General features: G+C 25.3%; 1 protein-coding gene across 1 annotated transcript in view; it reads right to left on the bottom strand.

The window, feature by feature from the left end:
- LOC100197273 (SR-related and CTD-associated factor 4) overlaps positions 1–20,250 on the bottom strand; it is a 65,287-nt gene that overhangs the window by 43,846 nt on the left and 1,191 nt on the right. The window contains exon 2 of the mRNA XM_065792952.1: positions 12,020–12,103. Coding sequence (XP_065649024.1) covers positions 12,020–12,103 — 84 coding nt within the window. The remainder of the gene's footprint in view (positions 1–12,019; positions 12,104–20,250) is intronic.

The following is a 20,250-nucleotide window of genomic DNA, read 5'->3' as shown; positions in this document are numbered from 1 at the left end:
TCTAGGAGAAAATTATTTTGAACGTTTATATTTTATGTTTGGAACAAATAACTTTGAAACTTTGACTTTTTGTAACAATTATATATTGTGCGAAACTCTTTTAAATAAAGTAAAAAATTACTTTGATCAATGTTTGTTGTTTTATTGAAATGTTTTTGTTTAAATTATCAACGAATATTAAAAATAACTTATTTTTTATTTAAAAAGTGTGTATTTTTTATGATAAATAACTTCAATATTTCAATATAACTTTTAATTAAATGTTTTTATATATTATGCCAAACCCTTTTAAATAATGACAAATTACTTCTAATGTTTGTTTATAATAAAATTTTATTTAAATTATCAAAGAGTACTTTATATAAGTCTATTTATAGACTTATATATATATAAATCTATATATATATAAGTCTATAAATAGCATTTATAATTATGTTTAGAATACATAACTTTAGAACTTTGACCTTTTCTTAAGTTTTTTTTTTAAAGCTTTAAAATTATTTTTATTCTTTTAGTTGACTTTTTATTTTTTTATTTTCTCTTTTGATAAAATTTTTTCTTTTTAATTTAATATTTTTTCTTTTTTTTTAGTTTTTTCTTTGGTTAAGTTTGAGTCAGTTCTGACTGACACCCATGTTCAAGTTGTGAAAATATTTTATGTCTGGATAGACATCCGACCATACACACTTCCTGTAACAACCTGATATATAAAATCATCAAAATTATACAGTTAATTTATACAGTTATTTATATAAAATTATTAGTCAATTAATAACAGTTATACAGTTTTATCTTAATATAATTGCTAGATTCAATTGTCAACATTCAATGTCGTTTCACTTTCAGTTTTAAAACAGTTTTAATTAGTCACTAGGCTTTTCTAAATTTGAAAAAGCCTGTTCTCAAAATGCATGCGGTCATTGGAGAATAGGGTGTCCCAAAATTTAGAAAAAATTTTACTTAGTGTTTTTTCCCATTCTACTTGATGTCCTGATTCTAAAAATATAAGAATTTTTAATTTTACACTTGTAAAAGTGATAGATGTAAAAATTGAAAATTTTGAAAATTTAATATATATTTATAACATTCCAATTGTTGTTACAATATGCTTATTACTCCTAGTAAGAAAGCTTGTAATCATTACATTTAATATTTTCTTGTGCCTATTGGAGTAGGCATTCAGGTTTTACTGTATACACAACACATACAAGTGTACACAGTTTATAGTTCAAGTGTACGCAGTTTACAGTACGAGTGTACGCAGTTTGCAATATCCAGTCTGGTGCATGCTGAGATTTCAAATTAGAGCTGTGTTTGTTCTTAAAGTTTTTTGTTTAAGACTTGTGTTATATTCTTTTCAAATTTCATCATTGTGAAATAATATTTACTAACCTCATTTAATTTGTATTTAGCTTAAGCATTTTTAAATACGATTTTGATAGAATGGGAAGAACTAAGTGTAAAAGAAAAGCAAGTGGAGAAAAGATAAAGAATTTTATATAAACAAACCCAAGAAGACTGATTTACCTTCTTAAACACCCACTGAATGAGATTCCACAAGATCAACTTCAAAGTGTTGGCAGTGTGTTGAGACATCTGGAGTATGTCTGGCCAACAAGGTGACAGAATAACAAAAGAATTTAATTTTATCATGTTCGCCTTTTTAAAATCTAGCTCTTGTTTTTTGTTTATTTTAGATCTGCAAGGTTCAAACCAACCAAGCAACTGGTTGCATGTCCACAAGCTCATGAAGGGTTTGATTTACTTTGTAAAGATGTACCTTGTTCTACAACAAGTAAAAGATGCATTTCTTCATCAATAATAGAAATCTGGAAAAAAGTTGGCTTTGGTGATTTCATATTGAAGGGAGCTTCTGTAAGAGAAAAGATTCTAAAGCTAGATCAGAAGTATAAAAAGATACGAAAATTACACAGTTTAAACTGGGATTCAAGTCAAGATAGATTTGAAAAGATGCAATTTTATTTTATTGAGGAAAGTAACCGCCTCTTTGATTATTCTGTTTCTAATATTGAGGATAAGATTGCTTCTGATCGTCTTCATTCTAAGAATGCAAAAGATGAGGATTTGCTTTCCTACAAAGACCAAAAGGGTGAAAGGATACAATATATTTCAGAAGAATTAGACAAAAACTATCAAAAACCCATGATTAACAAAGAACATAGATATCAGAGACTGTTGAGGATAAAAGAAACAGAGAAACAGAAAATCAATACATACTTTGCTCCAGCAGAAATGTATGAACAGGAAAATTCCTTTGAGTATGGAAATTCTGACCCTGAGTCTGATGATGAACCATCCTCTGAAGAAGATTCTGATAAAGAAAATATCGGACATAAATCTAAACCAAAGGTTTTCATACATCCTGAAGAACTGATAGAATGCACAACTGCAGCTGCTGCAAGATATAATGTTGGCATAAGACCTCACAGTTCAATAGTAGCAGCTATATATAAAAAAGGTGGTGTGAATCTGGATGAAATCAACTTATCAAGAAGGACAGTCCATAGAAAAAGGTTTGAACAAATTGAAGGATTAGGTGATCAGATAAGGCAGGATATATTTAACACATTGAAAGGAAAGAGACTTTGTCTTCATTTTGATGGAAAACAAGTGAAGCAGATAGAAGAACAGCTGAACATAACTGTCACAGTTGAAAGAATAGCTGTAAGTGTCACTTCCCCAGACATAGAAGATACAGATAACATACTCTTGGGAGTGGTTCAAGCCAAGAGCTCCAAAGGTTGTGATCAAGTTGAAGTTATCCTTAACATGCTTGGATACTAAGGTATTACAGATCAAGTTTATGCTATATGTTGTGACACTAGACCATCAAATACTGGGATATTTTCTGGAGCTGTTGCCATTCTTGCCTCCAGTCTAGATGTTCTACTTTTATGGTTTATGTGCAGGAGGCATATATTGGAAGTCCAAGGAAGTTTACACTTTATGGAGGCTTTGACAGGTGAAAAAACAAAGGGTCCAAGAAGAGATTTGTACACAAGACTGCAAATAGGATAGCAAGATGATTTAGTGAAATTTGATTGGAGTAAACTAGAAGTTGGTTCATACCACAGCCAGACCTTCCCTAGAGTTTCGAGAGCAAGCTATTACATTGGGTACTTTTTCAAGAGGTGATTACAAGGAGCTGTGTGAGTTAGTGGTATTTTACCTAGGTGGAGAAGTTCCTAACTCCTCTCTTCACCAACCAGGAGCTTGCTATGAAGCAAGATTCATGGCAGATGCATTGTATCTTCTTAAACTCACAATGACTTCAAAGATACCTAAAGTCATGAATGAAGAAGAGAAAACCATGGTGCAAACTGCTTCTTTCTTTGTTACAATCTGCTATACTCCATGGTTTTTGAAAGCATATCTTCAATGACCCTAATGCTTTTAAAGAAGTGTTTCACATTAAAGAGCAATACCCAGAGCTGGGACATGCTCTACTCAAAAGAATGCAAGACACACATGGTATCTTACTGAGGAGCTGGTTTTATTGGTTCTTGCTGATGCTAATTTAGACTATGAAGTAAAGGTAAAGATGTTGAATAGACTGTCGGAGTTTGATGTGCCAAAAAAGTTCAAGGTCGGCAAACCCCAACTTCCAACAATACAAGAATCAACTGAGCTGTTTGATCTTGTTGGGCCTCAGAGTTGGGTTCTATTGAAGGTTGCAGACAAAGACACCACTGAAATGGAGAGTTGGGTTGAGGACCAAAACACCCCTAGTATTGAAAGTTTCATATCATTTAAAACAGTATGTGCATCAATGATTGTGCAAGGCAAAATATTTGTTAATTCAAGATTTTGTGAACTCACACAAATCTGAGGACATGAAGCAAAATGTAATGCTAGTTGCAAGAGACAACAGAAAAAAGCTCACAAAGAAACAACTTAAAATGGTATGAACTACTTGTTATATAAAGATTTTTTCCACTATATATTATTTGCTCAACTTCTGTCAAAAACCAATATTTACATCTATCCGTTTTAATGCAGATACAAACATTTTTTTGTGATTATTGGACTTCTAGGGTAAAGGAGAATGGAAAAAAACTACAAGTTGAAATTCAAATATTTTTGAAATTTTGGGACACCCTATTAGAGAAAAACGAGTTAAAACTTTTTTGTTTGTACAATTCAAGTTATATATGTTTATTGTTTGCATATATGCTTTTTTGATAAACATGTGTATGTGCTAATATGTGCTTTATAACTGTTTTATGAATGTTATAATAATGTAAAATGTTTTTTTATTATTTGTGTATGTGGTAATATGTGTTATATAATTGTTTTATGATATTATATAAATGTGTTTATATAAGGTTAAATATATATACTGCATTTATAGTTGATACAAATGTTTATATTAAGTTGTTTACGTGTTTTCAAAGTGATGTGACTTGGCAAACATGTAGAGCAAGATTTGTTAACCTTGCCAGCCAAGGACTTATAGCAGAGAGTGACTTGGCAGTGTTTAGTGTCAAACAATTACTTATTTAGGTCTAGTTTTCAAGCCTTTATTATTAATTATTCTGGAAATACATATAATATCTTTTAATAACAATTGTAATATTGTTACTTATATTCCGTTATATATGAATGTTGTTACTTAAGTAATGTTATATGCATATTATATTATCTTATGGTGTGTGCTATTGTTGTGTGTTGTTGTTCTGATGTTGTTTTTTTGTTTTATTTTGAGTCGATAGACATTTGGCTTACCTTCACATTGGTGTCTATTGTTAAAAATGATAAATAGGTACTTTCATTATTGGACCTCACTACATTTAATCATTCACTAAAAGCCAAGACAAATTATTTTGCCATATATATAATTTGTTTTATTTCAATTTGATTTTTTATCTTTAACGCTTTGTTTTATCTTAATTTGACTTTTATTACATGATTTTGCTATAAATATTTTGGAATCATGATGTACCAGCATAAATTATTTTCTAAAAGCTAACATGAAATAATAATATTTAGCAACTACTACTCCGGTAAATCACAACAGTTTTTCTCTATCAAGTACATTGATTTCCATCTTTTGTATGTAATGTTTTTCTTTTTTATTTACTTATTTGTTACATTTTTTATTTCAGATTTATCATATGATGTATTTATGTGGTATAGAAGAACAAAATATTGTTAAGTTTTGTTTGTTAATTTAAATTAGCTTTACAATATTTAAATGGTTTAAACAAACTTTAAATTTTTGTAAATTAATTCAATCCAAAAAGATTAAATATTTATTTTATTATCAAAGTAATTAGAGTAGATTTAAGAAAGAATAGACTTGAATGTTTGTTTGTTTTTCTGTTTAGATGACGACAGCATTATTAGAGAAAATAAGTTAAAAAGCATTTTTACTTTTAAAATAAAAATAAAAATACTTTTCAATATTTATCTTTTAAAAAATATCTATGTTATAATTACAGTTGTAGAAAAATAATAAGAGTTTATTAATAAGGTAGTGACACCGTTAGAGTGGATATATTAATAAGGTAGTGGACCGTTAGAGTGGATATATCAAAGGTCTGTTTAATAACCTACTGCCAACGCGAAGATTTACTATTAATTGTTTGTTTGTTTTTCTGTTTAGTTGACAACAATAAGGAGAGTGGTAATAAGTTTAAAAGGGTTTTTATTTTTTATAAGTAACTAAAATGTTTTTTTAAATGTTGTTGTTGTTAAGTAAAACAATAGGTTTTTATAACTTATACAATAAGCCTAAAAACTTAGACCTTAACTAACTTAAAATTATATTGTAAATAATAAAGAGAAGTAATTTAAAATTCTTAGTAAGTCTTAGGATTTTTATCAAGTAAGTTTAATTAAGATTTAATATCTTTAGTTGATTAAGAGAGAGCTAATAAAAGTATTAGTTACATTAGTTAGTTAAATGTGACATCTAGTATGTATTTAGTAGATATTTTAACATCTATACATTTATAAGCTCTTATTGTTTAGTCACAGAAGTGAAGAATGAGATTAATCAGTGTTTTTGCTATTAGATATTTGTTAATAGAAATTTATTTATTTGTACTGGAATTTTAAAACTTCAATTATTTTAGCTTTATTATTTTTTTTTTTTCTAGGAGAGTTGGAACAAAAACTAAGTATAAATTATATAATTAAATATAATTTATACTTAGTTTCTGTATAAAACTAAATATAAATATAGTTAAATAAATAAAGCATTTACATTAAGATTTAAAGTTTATTTAAGTTTGAAGTTTTAGTTTAGTTTATAGTTTTGATTTTAGCTTCAGTTATTTTTTTTTTCTTACTTTAAACAACTTTATGGATAAAAGGGGGATGGTTATAACAATTATTTTTTTATATATATATTTATATGTTAATATTATTTTCTCGATTATTTTGAGGGTATATTTTTTGTCTTGAGTGTCTGGTAGAAGCTGGTAGGGTTGTGTTTTATATTTTATATGGAGAAATATGTGCAATATGTGGGAAAATTATCTAATAAATATGACATTTTTTAACTGGTAGCATTATGCTCTATATTAAAATAAAATTTTTTCACATGTTTTACCCTTTTTAATTTACTTTAATTTTTTTTTTTCTTTTTAAATTTCTTTAGCATCATCTACTGTTACAAATGAAAATGGTGAGGTTATGCTTTATATTTTGATTAAATAAAATTGCAAATTTGTATAATGTTTATTATATTATTCTATTTGTAATTTTAGATTCGTTAACGTTTGAGAGCTGGCGAGTTTAATTTTGTAATTTTTTATTTTATTTTGTAATTTATTTATTTTTTTAAATATATATTATGCTGTATATTTGATTTGTTTTGATCTTATTAAATTAAAATTTAAATCACCAATTAAACCTAAACTTCAAAATATATTTAAATTAATTCATTATCCAATTATCATAATATAATGATGCTACATTCTATTGTTAAACATAATTAATCAGTAGTTTCATTTATTGAACTCACTGCTTTTAATATTTACTAAAAGCCAAGACAATATATTAAGCTATATAAATACAATCTATTTATATCTCAATTAAATTTTTTATCTTTAATGTTTATAGTTAGGCTCCTCGAAGCATTTTATTTTTGCTTTTTAATTAAAATATTTTAAATCCATTGATGTCTTTTATATTAAAGTAAAGTTTACTAAAATCTAACATGAAATAACGTCATTGAACAACACCCACAAGAACTGCTGCATCACGGCAGCAACTGAAGTATCACAACAGGCTACCAAAAGCAGGTAAATTGTTTTCCAGTTATTTTTTTCTTTTTTTTTATGTCTACTTATCTGTTACAATTTTTATTCTAGGTTTGTCATATGACATATTAATGCAATATAAAAGATCAAAGTTTACATATTGTTTTTAATTCTAGGTTTGTCATATGACATATTAATGCAATATAAAAGAACAAAGTTTACATATTTTTTTTAATTTGTTATACACCTGTTTGATTATAAATTAAATTTTTTTTGCTTATATCATATTTGTAATCAATTGCTTAGTTATTTATAATAAACTTAGTTATTTTTAATAAATTTATTTAGTTGTGTGCATTTAATGTTTTTAAGATAACAATTTTCTTTTTTAAAGAAAAATTAATCGAGGGGATACCAAAAAAATAATAAATCCTGTATAACATAAGTTAACTTTATATTAATCTTAATATTAATACTGTATTTTAATAGTAGTAGTAGTGTCGTTTCACTTTCGTTTTTAAAGTAGTTTTAATTAGCCACTAGACTTTTCTGCATGCGGTCATTCGAGAAAGATCAATGAAGCAAGTTAAAACTTTTTACTTTTTGCAATTTAATTATTATTTATTAGTTTAGAAATATTAGATAAATTATAATAGCAATATTAGGATGAAAAAAGTTAGTATAGAAAATAGTTTAGCAATTTTAATATTACATTTTTATTAAATAAAAAGTAGAAAAGATCACCCCATTCTAATTTTTTAAATTGTTTATATTTTGTTTGTTTTAACTCTTTAAGCTTTATTTATGGGTTTTTTTTAAGCATGAGTGCATCCATACCCCTATTTTCTTTCTAAAATAAGCTCAACAAAAACAAAACTGCAAAAAAAAAATTTTTTAAATAAAGCTAAATGAGTGGCTTAAATGATGGCCTCATCGATGATGTCTAACTATTTTTCACACACTTTTTTGCACTAAATGAGTTATTCTAATACTTTATTATAAAATTGTTTATTACAACTTATAAATTTATTTATTATAATAAAAATTTTTTTAAGAAGTCCTAAATTAATACAATTCATTATACATTGAATGCTATTATTTCAAACCTTGCTTATTTTATAATGCTAATTATTATTTTATTGAAATTTCTGTGATACTACTACCTATTTTTGCTCTTTTTTAGAAAGTTTAGGAAAATAAATTATAATTTTGAGTCAATACTGATGTTTTGTTGTTTGTAAAGGTTAAATTTTGTTATGAGGATTGCATCTCTTTTCTTTTTTTTGTTCTTTATTCAATAAGTATTTGATTTAAATTAAATATGATTATAACTCGATATTTTGTTACGAGATATGAATATTTATATGAATCTTTGTCATTTTTTTGCGCAATTCAAGTTATATATGTTTATAGTCTGCATATATGTTTATAAGTTTTTTGATAAATATGTGTAATATGTGGTAATATGTGTTATATAATTGTTTTTTATTAATGTGTTTCAATAGTATAAAATCTATTTTATCTAATGTGTATATAATTGTTATATGAGGTGTCTATATATGTTATATAAAGTTAAATAAAGTTATTGTGTTTTATAGTTGGTATATATGTTTATTTATGTTGTTTCTGTGTTTTCAAAGTGGTGTGACTTGGCAAATGTGTAGGACAAGATGACCTGTAGAATCAAGTCAACCTTGCCAGTCAAGCAGTGTTACTACTTTAGGTCTAGGTGTTGCCTAGCCTTCATTATTAGTTATTCTGGAAACACATATATCTTTTAATAATATTTTGCGTAATGTTGTTACTTATGTTACTAATGTTGTTACATTTGGCTTAACTTTATATTGGTGTCTATTGTTAAAAATGATTAATTGGTAGTTTCATTATTAGAACTCGCTGCTTTTAATCATTTACTATAAGCCATTCAAAACAAATCATTTTGCCATATATACATTTTGATTATATCAATTTGATTTTTTTGATTTGTTTATGTCTCAATTTGATTTTTTAGAACCATGATGTACCGACATAAATTATTTTCTAAAAGCTAACATGAAATTGCAATATTTAACAACTACTACTCTGGTATCATAATAGCTTATCTCTCTCTGCTACATTGATTTCAATTAATATATGTTTTCTTTGTATTTACTTAGTCATTAAATTTTTTCATTTCAGATTTATCATATGATGTATTTATGTGATATAGAAAAACAAACCATTGTAAATTTTTATAAATATAATAATTAGTCCAGTCAACATTTAAGTTCTATACTGCATATGTCATTTGATTTTCTAAACCTTTTTTTTTCTTTTTTCTTTTTTAAATGCGTTTCTTATTATTCACATGGTTTTACAAGTTCTGCTAGCAAATTTGAGCTGAAAAACTTTTCTTAGCTTTTAAGGAGAATTGATTTTGTTCTTTGTTTAATTTAATTTGTTTAAATATAGTAGTTTTAATAAGTCAATGTTTGTTTGTTCTAGGTTTTTTACTTTTAAGAACTAAACAACTTAGCTAAGCAAGTTTTGCTTTTTAGTGCAATTGGAAAGAGCTGAAAGCTTTTTTTTAGAGCAATTGAAAAGAGCTTAAGTGCTTTTTAGTCACTTCAGTTCAATTGTTGTTGTTTTTTAATAGAAGGTTTAGTAATAGTAAAAATTTTTAGACAGTAGAACTGGTACTGATTTGAGTAAGTTTACGATTTTGTTTTATTTTATATTGGATTTATTTTATATTAGATATATATTTTATGTATTTAATATGAAAAACTGACTGAAATTTGTTGACACATGAGTTTATATACATAAATGTGCCTATAATTCAGTATATTTTATATTTCTCTGTATCTACATAAATATGCTCTCTTAGAAAAATAACAAAGAATAGAAGAAATAAATAAATTCCTGCTGGAGGTAGTTTAAAAAAAATGATGATGTTTTCAATATTTCATTTTTTAAAGTGTTATGCTTTTTTTTAAAGGTATGTGAATATATATATATATATATATATATATATATATATATATATATATATATATATATATATATATATATAATTATTGTTGTTATTACTTTAGAGTAAGATATACTGACTGACATTGCTTTATTTTTCAATACAAGATTGTGCATTTATTACTTTTGTGCATTAATCTAAAAATAATTCTGTGCATTGTTGTCTAGATTCTTTGTTAACTTAAAAATAATTGATCTAAATAAACAGTGTTTTATATTTTTGATAAACGACTTATATATACAGCCCTCGGAATCAGGAAAAATGAGGTTAATCTGTTAGATGTTGGCAAAAAATTGAAACAAAGGTTTTACCATAAATATTAGAAACAAGCTCAGCGCTTTTTTGCCGTCCTTTAACTCTTAGGTTGGCAATGCTGACCCTAATTCTGAGGGCTGTATATTTAAACTTATAAAAAGAAATTAATTTTAAGCTTTTATATAGTCTTTGATAAGAAGAGATCACAATTTGTAAGATTCTTTTACGTTCATTTATTTATTTATTTAGTTGTAGCAATATTAATATTACGGGTAATATGTTTATTGATAACTTGTGTAACTACTGAGCTCTTACGTGTTTCTTAATACCACAATTGATAACGATAACATGTATAAGAAATATTTTACGAGTTGCTTGGTATTTTATGATACAATTGTGAAAATTGTTAAACTATAATTGTCCCTCAATTGTTCAAATATTGTAATTAATAAAATCTTTTTAGTTCAAGTATTTTAATTAATAAAATATCTTATTAAGTGTTATTTGCCTGTGTTATTATGTTGTGTTGTCTAGCCTTTTTATAATCTTTTCTTTTTTAATTATTCTGGAGATACATAATGTGTGCTTGCTTTCAAATATTTTATGCTATGTGCTATTGTGTTGATAGAACTAGGCTGTTATAGCTATTTTTTTATTTTTTATACCTTCTGTTATATTATTATTCTAATTCTACTAACAATAAAATGCAAATAATACTTTTGTAATTAAAAATTGTAATTATTTTTTCATTTCTTTTTTTAGGTATTGGCAGACTTTATCTGAGTTTCCTTTTTTGATACCTGCTGTGTTGTGACAGATTTTAAAAATAACTTAACTGATGCTAACTGATGCAGTCTTTATGTCGTTAATTATAAACAATGACATTGCTGATAGAAAGTCAAAATTGAAACATCATCTATAGATAAATTTGTATTTAATTTTTCAAATAATATATCAAGTTATTAACATTTTCTTATTGTTATTAATGATTTAATTACTAATAACTCGTATTACGGGTTGCTTACTAACAATTAATTAAAGTTCATATATAAAAAATATTACAAGAAATTAGTTGATATTTTCGTCAATTTAAAGCCTGTCAGTAACTAATAGCGTAACTTTGGAAATGTGGAGGAAAATGGTTCTCACACTGGTATGGCCTAAGTCAGCTGTAAATTATTCAAATAATGTTATATATTATAACTGGTAATTTATTTTATAACCCCTTTATATTTTACTGATGGATTGATACTTTCAATTTAAAGGCGTTTTTCTAAAAGGGTATAAGTTAAGGTTTCACAACTTTAAAATAAATTGTGGAAAACAGCTCACTTATACACACTATAAATAAATTATGTAACAAACCGACCATAACCCATCTAGCAGGTTGCTTTCTGCTGGTATAAAATTATTACAGTTATTAAAGTTATACAGTTTTACAGTTATTTATATAAAATTATTACAAGTATTTATACAGTGATTTAAAATCAAAAACTAAAAAAAAAATCCATTTTACTAAACATACCTTTAAAGCTTTGACTGCTAACCTTGTTATTGAAGCCATCTTTGCTTTTGAAACAGGAGGTTTGCTTTCACAAATTGAAGAAAGCTAAAGCAGTTATTTTTATATATAGATAAAAACAAAAAACAAAAAACATTTTTACAGACAAAACTACATACTGTTATAAAGTGAGATTTTACTGGTTTATCAACCATTAAAATTTTAAAGAACTCTATCAAAATTAAAAAGTTATTTTCATATTGAAAAAGTGACTAGAGCTAATTAATTGATCATTTACCCTATGTCCCTATGTATACACAATGCAGTGACAAACCCAGAGTTTATTAAGGGATACCATTTTTTTTCAGGGACGTACTGGTGGTGGTGGGGATATTCTTGGGTTAGTCTTCCCCCTCATCTTTTGCAATTAAAACCGGTGCCGCAAAAATTATTTTTAAATACCAATTTGTTTGAATTTGCCTGGTTTAGTTTTATCAACAGATAAAGAGTTGATTTCAAATAGCATCTTGTTGTGAAAAGCATTTCTTTGAAATTACAAATTTAGATTTAGTGGATATACTGAGAAAAACTATTTTATTTAATATTTATTTAAGTTTTAAATTGCAAATATTACCCTATTTGTAAATATTTATTGAAAATTGTTTTAAGTATTTTAAACATTCAGCAACTATATTTTGGTGATTTTAAATTTAGCAAATATTAAATGTGTAAAATACTTTAAAAAATTTTTAATCAAAATTTATAAATAGCGTAGTATTTGCAAAATTAAAATAATAGTACTTACACTTATTATTAATGCCCACGGCTTGTAGTTAAATTGTAATTATCTAATATAATATATTATTTAGACAATAACTATTCAAATACAAAACATAAGCGTATTTACTATTATTTTAATTTTTATTTCAATATAAATATAAATTCTTAAAACAATAATTATGGTAGTTTTAATGAATAAAAAAATATAACTTCAAAAATTGCGTACTTTAAATATTTATTTAAAACACCTTTTCAATTAAAAAAAATCCTTAGTAAAAAATATATAAGTTACATTTAAAAAGGATTTTTTTTTAAATTAAAAAAGTTTAAAAATAACTAAAACTTAATAAAACTTTTATTAAGTTGATGTAATAATTTTATTATTTTTATACTCGAAAAAGAATATGAAGAGAAACAAATATTCTGAAAAAGTTTTTGTTACATTTTTTTGTTTTCCGAAAGTAAAATAAAATAGTGAGCTAAAGATTAAAAGTTCATTCATTCTAAATTAAATTTGCGCGATTACTGTTAGTAAGACTGAAACTTTTACTTTTGTTCGTTTATTATTAAAAAAAAAAGTTAAACCGTTATTGCCAATAAGCAAAAGTTAACTTTAAATTGAGTTTCAACTGAGTTTTCAATACTTGTTGCTAAGGAGACCAATTATATATCACATGACAAAAACTAAAAATCATGTGATCATTTAATTTTTCATATCGTTGTCATACAAGATTCTTATCAAAATCAAGAATATCAACAAAAAAGTTTGCTTGTAACACATGCGCTCATGATTTAAAAAAAAAAAAGAACAAAAGATGTTTAAAACAAAGATCTGTGTTCATTTAAATATCAAGATACTTCATAGAATTAACAGAGTTGATTTTTGGTCAAACAAGTCTGAAATTTAGAAGTTTTTGTTTAAATTCATTTGAAGATAATTTTAGTTTAGTTAATATTGAGAGATTATTTATTATAAAAAAGCCACTGAAAAGATTGGTCACTGCTCTCTAAATTGACCACCAGGTTAAAACTGTCCCCACTTTTAACTATTTTTGCATTTAATCAATCAAATGCATTAGCAGACGCAATTTAAGTTGTCAGAAAATTCTGAGTGCTAAGTATGTATATTTTTAAAATTAAAACTTAAAGCTTTTTTTTTTTTTTTTTCGTAAGTTAAAGTCAGCCATCATGGTAGTCAAAGTAGGCTATTTACGGCAGCTTTCTCAATATAACTATCACTTTTCAACATGGCATCAGATTTCAAATTATGTACTTGTGTAATTTGCTTGATAAATAAAGGTATAAGATCAAAATCTTTAACACCTATAACACCTTCAGTATGTGAAAAATTTCAAGAATACATCTGGCCAAATTTCGATTCTGATCTTGAGGTTTGTCCTTAAGTAGTTTGTTCCAAGAAGAAGTTTGTTGTTTAGTAGTTTGTTCGAGAAGTAGTTTGTTGCAGAAGAAACTTATTTAGTCTAAACAAAGGAGAGATGCATATCTTTCCAACTGGTTAGAGACTAAATCAAAGGTACTTTAATATGAATGAATTGCTACTTTGTGTGTGTCAGTAATGTACACTTGTGGTTGCCCAATGGCAAATGCCACCCAAATCTTTTGAAGGGCTACTGGAAATAATGTTTTGATGCAATTGAGTCACCCGGCCAGGCATTTCATTTTTTTGCCGCAGTTTGTATCTCTACATTTAGCAACATTTTTGCAGCTAAAGGTAAATTTGTTCTTTTGTTTTTGAAAGACAATTACTTTTTATCAACGAAATAGCTTTTGATAATTGCTTTTAAATCTAATCTAACAATAAAGCAACATTTTTAAAGTTTAATTGTTGAAGTTTATTTTCCTTCTTTTCTATTAACTTACGTCATTCTGTTTGAATTAGAACACCGGTTTTTACTTTTTATAAAGTATGAATGAAAGTTTTGAAGTCATAACTGCTATTAATTAGCAAACCTTTTTACGAAACTAAATTAAAAAAATTTCTAATGTTAAACGTTTATTTATCAAACACTTCTAATTAGATAATAAACTTTTTTTTATTTAATTTTGTTAAAACATTTGTTGAAAAGATCTTCTTTAAATAATTTAACAAATTTTAATAAACAAATAAAGTTTTGCTATAAGCTCTATAAAGTAAACATTCCATTGTTATGTTATTAAAAATAATTTAAATATAGTGATACACCTTTATTTTAAAGAATAACTTTAAAAAAACTTTGTTTGAAAGCTATTTTATCATTCATTCAAAGTTTAATTACAAAAAAACTTTTCTTTTGCTCTTTGAAAAGAGAGAGTGCGCAATTAAAACACAAAGATGTTTAAAACACTAGTTTAATTGTTTTAAAAAAAAAGTTTAATTACATAAGTTTAATTACAAAAGTTTAATTACATAAAATGTGGTGCAAATAAAAATACCAAGACGCTTTAAACACTACTTTATAAATGCATCAACAGTTTTCTTACAATATAATCTTACAATCTTACAATATAACATATCATAACCGCTGCAGTTGAAAAAATATAAATAATCTTTTTTTATAATTTTATATTCATCAAATATGAAAATATAATTTTATCCCTAGTGAAAACACACTTTAAAAAACTCATTTAAGACATATTTAAAACATAAATAAAACTTTTTTTTTTTAATGATAACGGACGACTCAAAATATTGACAGGCGACCATTAGTTGAATTATTACTCTCAGTCGCCTGCTGGACAACCAACCGAGTCTGAGTGAACACCACTGTTTGTGTGGTGTGTATATATATCAACCCTCGGAATTAGCAGCCCTTGTTAAGATGCGTTATGCAGCTCGCATTTGGCTTGCAAAAAGGCGATTTGCCTACGCATTCAGAGGTTTTGCGTTACGCAAAAACTTTTATCTTTTAAAATATTTAAATTATCTTTTGGTATCGTTTATGTGACGTTTATTCAGAAGAAATACAGTCGTAAGTAAAAACATTTAACCGCAATTGTAAACTAATAGATTTTTTGTTTAATAGTTTTTTTGTTGTTGTTAAAAATTAGTTAAAGAAAATAAAGTGTTTTATGTTTTATCTTAAGGAATTAATATAAATTCCTTTTAAATATATAAATTATTTTTTGTCATAATTATTTAAAAAATGCACAACTTATTTTGATGTAAATATTTTATTAATAAGATAGTTTATTTTAAGTTTATTGTCAAATTAATAACGTAAAGTTTTAATGACGTTTGTTAAGTTTATGAAAATAAACTATAATCATGAATATGTTATTGGTAACTGAACTATTTATTGTTTAAAAACACTATTAAAGAGTTCACATTATAAGTAAGAAAAAATGTATTAACAGTTAATAAAATAACCAAAAACCAACTGTAAAATTATAAGAAAATAAACAAATATTATGTTACATTTTATAAAAAAAATATTTTTTTCAAAATAAAATTTAGTTTATATTTGAAAAAAATGATAAAAATGATTTTTCAAATAAGAACTAAGATTTTATTTGTAACTTTTGTTATAGTGAGAAAAAAACAACTGCCTATATGATTTTTAACGCTTTAATAAAATAACTTTAATTACAATGTGGTACTTGAAAATACGCTAGTGACGAATTTAACTTCTAACAATACAAAATATATTTGCTGAGTTGAGTTACTTTGAAATGCGTTATGCAGCAAAAATCGCATAACAAGGCCTGAATTAGGGTCGGCATTTGGCAATGCCGACCTAGAAGAGTTTGAGTTCTGCAAAAAATTGCCGAACTCTTTTCTATGTTTTATGGTCAAACATTTGTTTAAGATTTTTTCTGCTGACTTCACACAGATTAAGGTCGACAAATTATTGCCGACCTTTTTTTCCTTATTTCCGAGGGCTGATATATATAATTATTATATGCAGATTTATTTTGAGTGTATATATTTACCAAAAAGTTTAATTGCTGTAAACATTGTTACACATACATACATAGATATGTATGTATGTATGTATGTATGTATGTATGTATGTGTATGTATGTATGTATGTATGTATGTATGTATGTGTATGTATATATATATATATATATATATATATATATATATATATATATATATATATATATATATATATATATATATATATATATATATATAGTGTATATATTTACCAAAAAGTTTAATTGCTGAAAACATTGTTACACATACATACATAGATATGTATGTATGTATGTATGTATGTATGTATGTATGTATGTATGTATGTATGTATGTATGTATGTATGTATGTATGTATGTATGTATGTATGTATGTATGTATGTATGTATGTATGTATGTATGCATATATATATATATATATATATATATATATATATATATATATATATATATATATATATATATATATATATATATATATATATATATATATAAGATGAAAATCAAGTAGTTTTAATGCATAAACATATTAGCACTGATTTAATTTATAAAGCACTTTTGTATTTAAGATAAATAGAAATACTATTAGGAGAACCTCTTCACTGCTATGTATCCAGACAACAAGTATTGAACCATAATGAATTTTTCAAATGTGAATGAGAAAATAGGTGGGCTTCACTATTTAAATCTTGGTATGTTAATACTATGATTTTATAATTTAAATAAGATTAATCGAAGTTCGTTTCTCTTTATGTTACATTACAGTTTGATTAAATAAATCGTTTTTATGTAATTTCAAGTTACTAATAAAATAGGTTTAAATTTCGAACTATTAATTTTAGGTAAAGGATTTTGTTGATTGTTGCAAAAGTAAAGCTGTTAACAATATCATTGATATTAGTGAATCACTTGGATATAAAAATGCAGAGAAAGTAGCTTCTGGATTGTAAAAACATAAAATTGAATGTGGAAACGTTAAATGGAGAGCAGTTCGTGTTGTCTATTGGCAGAAATATTCTCTCTGTTACAGTTGAAGTAAATAAAAATAAGTCAAAAAGAAAGAAAGTAAATCAAGTTTTATTCCAAACTATTATGGAGCTATCAAACTTATTAAAACATTCTAAGAACAAAACTAAAAAATTGTGTTCTACTTTACGCAGTAATCTAACTGGTGTAGAATTAAACATTAATATTAAAATGACTGAACTACAGGATACTCAAGATACTTTATATGAATGTAAAACTGAATGTAAAACTGAATGTAAAACTTAATGTAAAACTTAATGTAAAACTGAACTCCTTGAAGGTGATGAAATAGTTGTTAGAGATTTAGTTTATGTCAATAAACTAAATACAACTGAATTTAACAAATTTATAATTGATGAAAGAGCTATTGATATTCCTAATGCAATAGTAAGAATATCTATAGATGATGGTCAAAGCAGGATTTAAAAGAAAAAAAATGAAAAATAGGATAGTGCTTTGATTTGAACTGTGGCCATTCCGTGTCTGAAGTAAATGCCTTGTAATCCAAATAAGCTAAAAGTGTGCTAACGAACAAATAAATATAATTATATAATTGAAAAATTGATGAAGAAAGTAAAGCAAAAGAACAAACAAGTAAATGAACAAACCAACATTTGATTGTATAAAAACATATATACATGCCTTAGATAGACATATTCATATAGGGACAATATATAGTTGTTACATTAAAATAATAAAATATATTTTACAAACATATAGCAATTTATATTTTTGTTTTCCTATTTAAAAAACGAAAATTAAATATAAGAAAATCAGTCTTTTTAATGTCAACTTTTGTTTTTTGCATTGCCTTATCCAATTTTGTTGCTAAAATAACAACCAGCTTAATGAAACAAAAATAAAAACAGTACAAATTATTTAAATTATTAATCTTTTCAATTTTTTTTTAAATTTAAATTTATTTTAATTTCCGTATGCGACCGCAAATTTTGTAATAAGTTTAGTATTTCAAAATAAATGTTTTGTTGGTATTTTTATGTACATAGTTTGTTTTTGTTGATGCATAAAATTCTGAAAATAAAAATAAACCAAATAAACAGCCAAAAAGTAAAAATGAGTAGTAAAAATAAACTAATTGTTGACCTGACCATGAATGGCACCACGCCTAAAGTCAAATCCAAGATGCTAAACAAGTATTGTCTATATTGTGATTGAACATTTTTAAATGATTGGTTGTGTTGAGAGGAAGCTTGTCAGTGGTTTAAAGAGGTCAGTTCGAACTCCTCAAATTAATTTTTTTTTAAATTGATTTCTTTTTATAAATACTTTTTAAAAGTTGTAAAGTTTGTTTTTAGCAGATAATGACTTTAAAATTCCATTTGTGAACTACGGCTTAGATTTATGCTTAATTTGGTAAACAGTAAGTGTCTAAAATGAGGCATTTAATGAAAGATTATTTAATGAAATATTTGACAAAATCTTCAAAAGAGATTATTTATTTATTTTTATGATTATTTTAATATGGAAGTCCTAGAATTTAAAATCAGAAATCTCCTAGAGAAAAATTTTTAAAGGATTATTTAAGGAGTATTTAAGTTAAATTTTTTTAAATTCAATTTTTTCAAATTGTGTAGTGTGATCTGTAATTGAGATTTTAAGATTGCTTGAAATTAGAATAGGTGAAATTTAAAAAGGTGTTATCAATCAAGGTTTTAGGCCTAAAGGTTATACGTGTTGGCTGAATAATAAAATGGAAGCGCAATAGTTAAGCGTATCAAGATAGAGATAATGTTATAATAACAGAGAGGTTTCATTGTAATTTTGTAAATCCATATAAAAATCTTCTACCAATACAACCTGTTTATTTTCATTATTCAGCTTTATGCCAATAAATCTGAATAAAAGTAAAACAATTTTCACATTAGCTTTATTAGGATTAACCATTTTAAAAAAATAGATTCCAAAAATATTTAGCAATAAATACAACAAAACTTATTGTTAAATTTTCGTTTACAAAGAGAATACAAATTGATATTCACAACAACTTGACCTTAGCTTGGATCTTACTTGACAAAAAATAAGTCTGTTTTTTGTGCTGTGTTATTTTAAATGTGTTTTTTTTAAACCACTTTTTAAATTGATTTAAACATTAACTTTAGTCGACAAAGATATACATTTCAATTATTTTTAATTTTAATAGTTCTTCAAAGCAATCATCCCAACTACTTAATTAACATTTAATAAAAGATCTTGAAATCTATTATACAATTGATCTTTCTGATTCATTACTGATAGAGATTTCCTGGTTTGAACTGTTTTTTAATTCAAATGAACAAGATTGAATAGAAATTTAATTAGAAATTGAACTAATATTTTCCTATAAATTTCAACTACACTGTTGAAAACTCCACTTTTTTTTTAAACAATTTGATTAAAATTTACCTAATTGTAAACAATAAGAAAATATTATAATTGCAAATAGCTGTGACATGCTAACATCAAACTACTGAAATTCTATTTAAATAAATCAATAAAAATTGATAATAAACCTATTTTAAAATATACATA

Source organism: Hydra vulgaris, chromosome 03, assembly GCF_038396675.1.
Source record: "Hydra vulgaris chromosome 03, alternate assembly HydraT2T_AEP".
Classification (NCBI taxonomy): domain Eukaryota; kingdom Metazoa; phylum Cnidaria; class Hydrozoa; order Anthoathecata; family Hydridae; genus Hydra; species Hydra vulgaris.
This window is presented reverse-complemented; position numbering and strand designations above follow the sequence as displayed.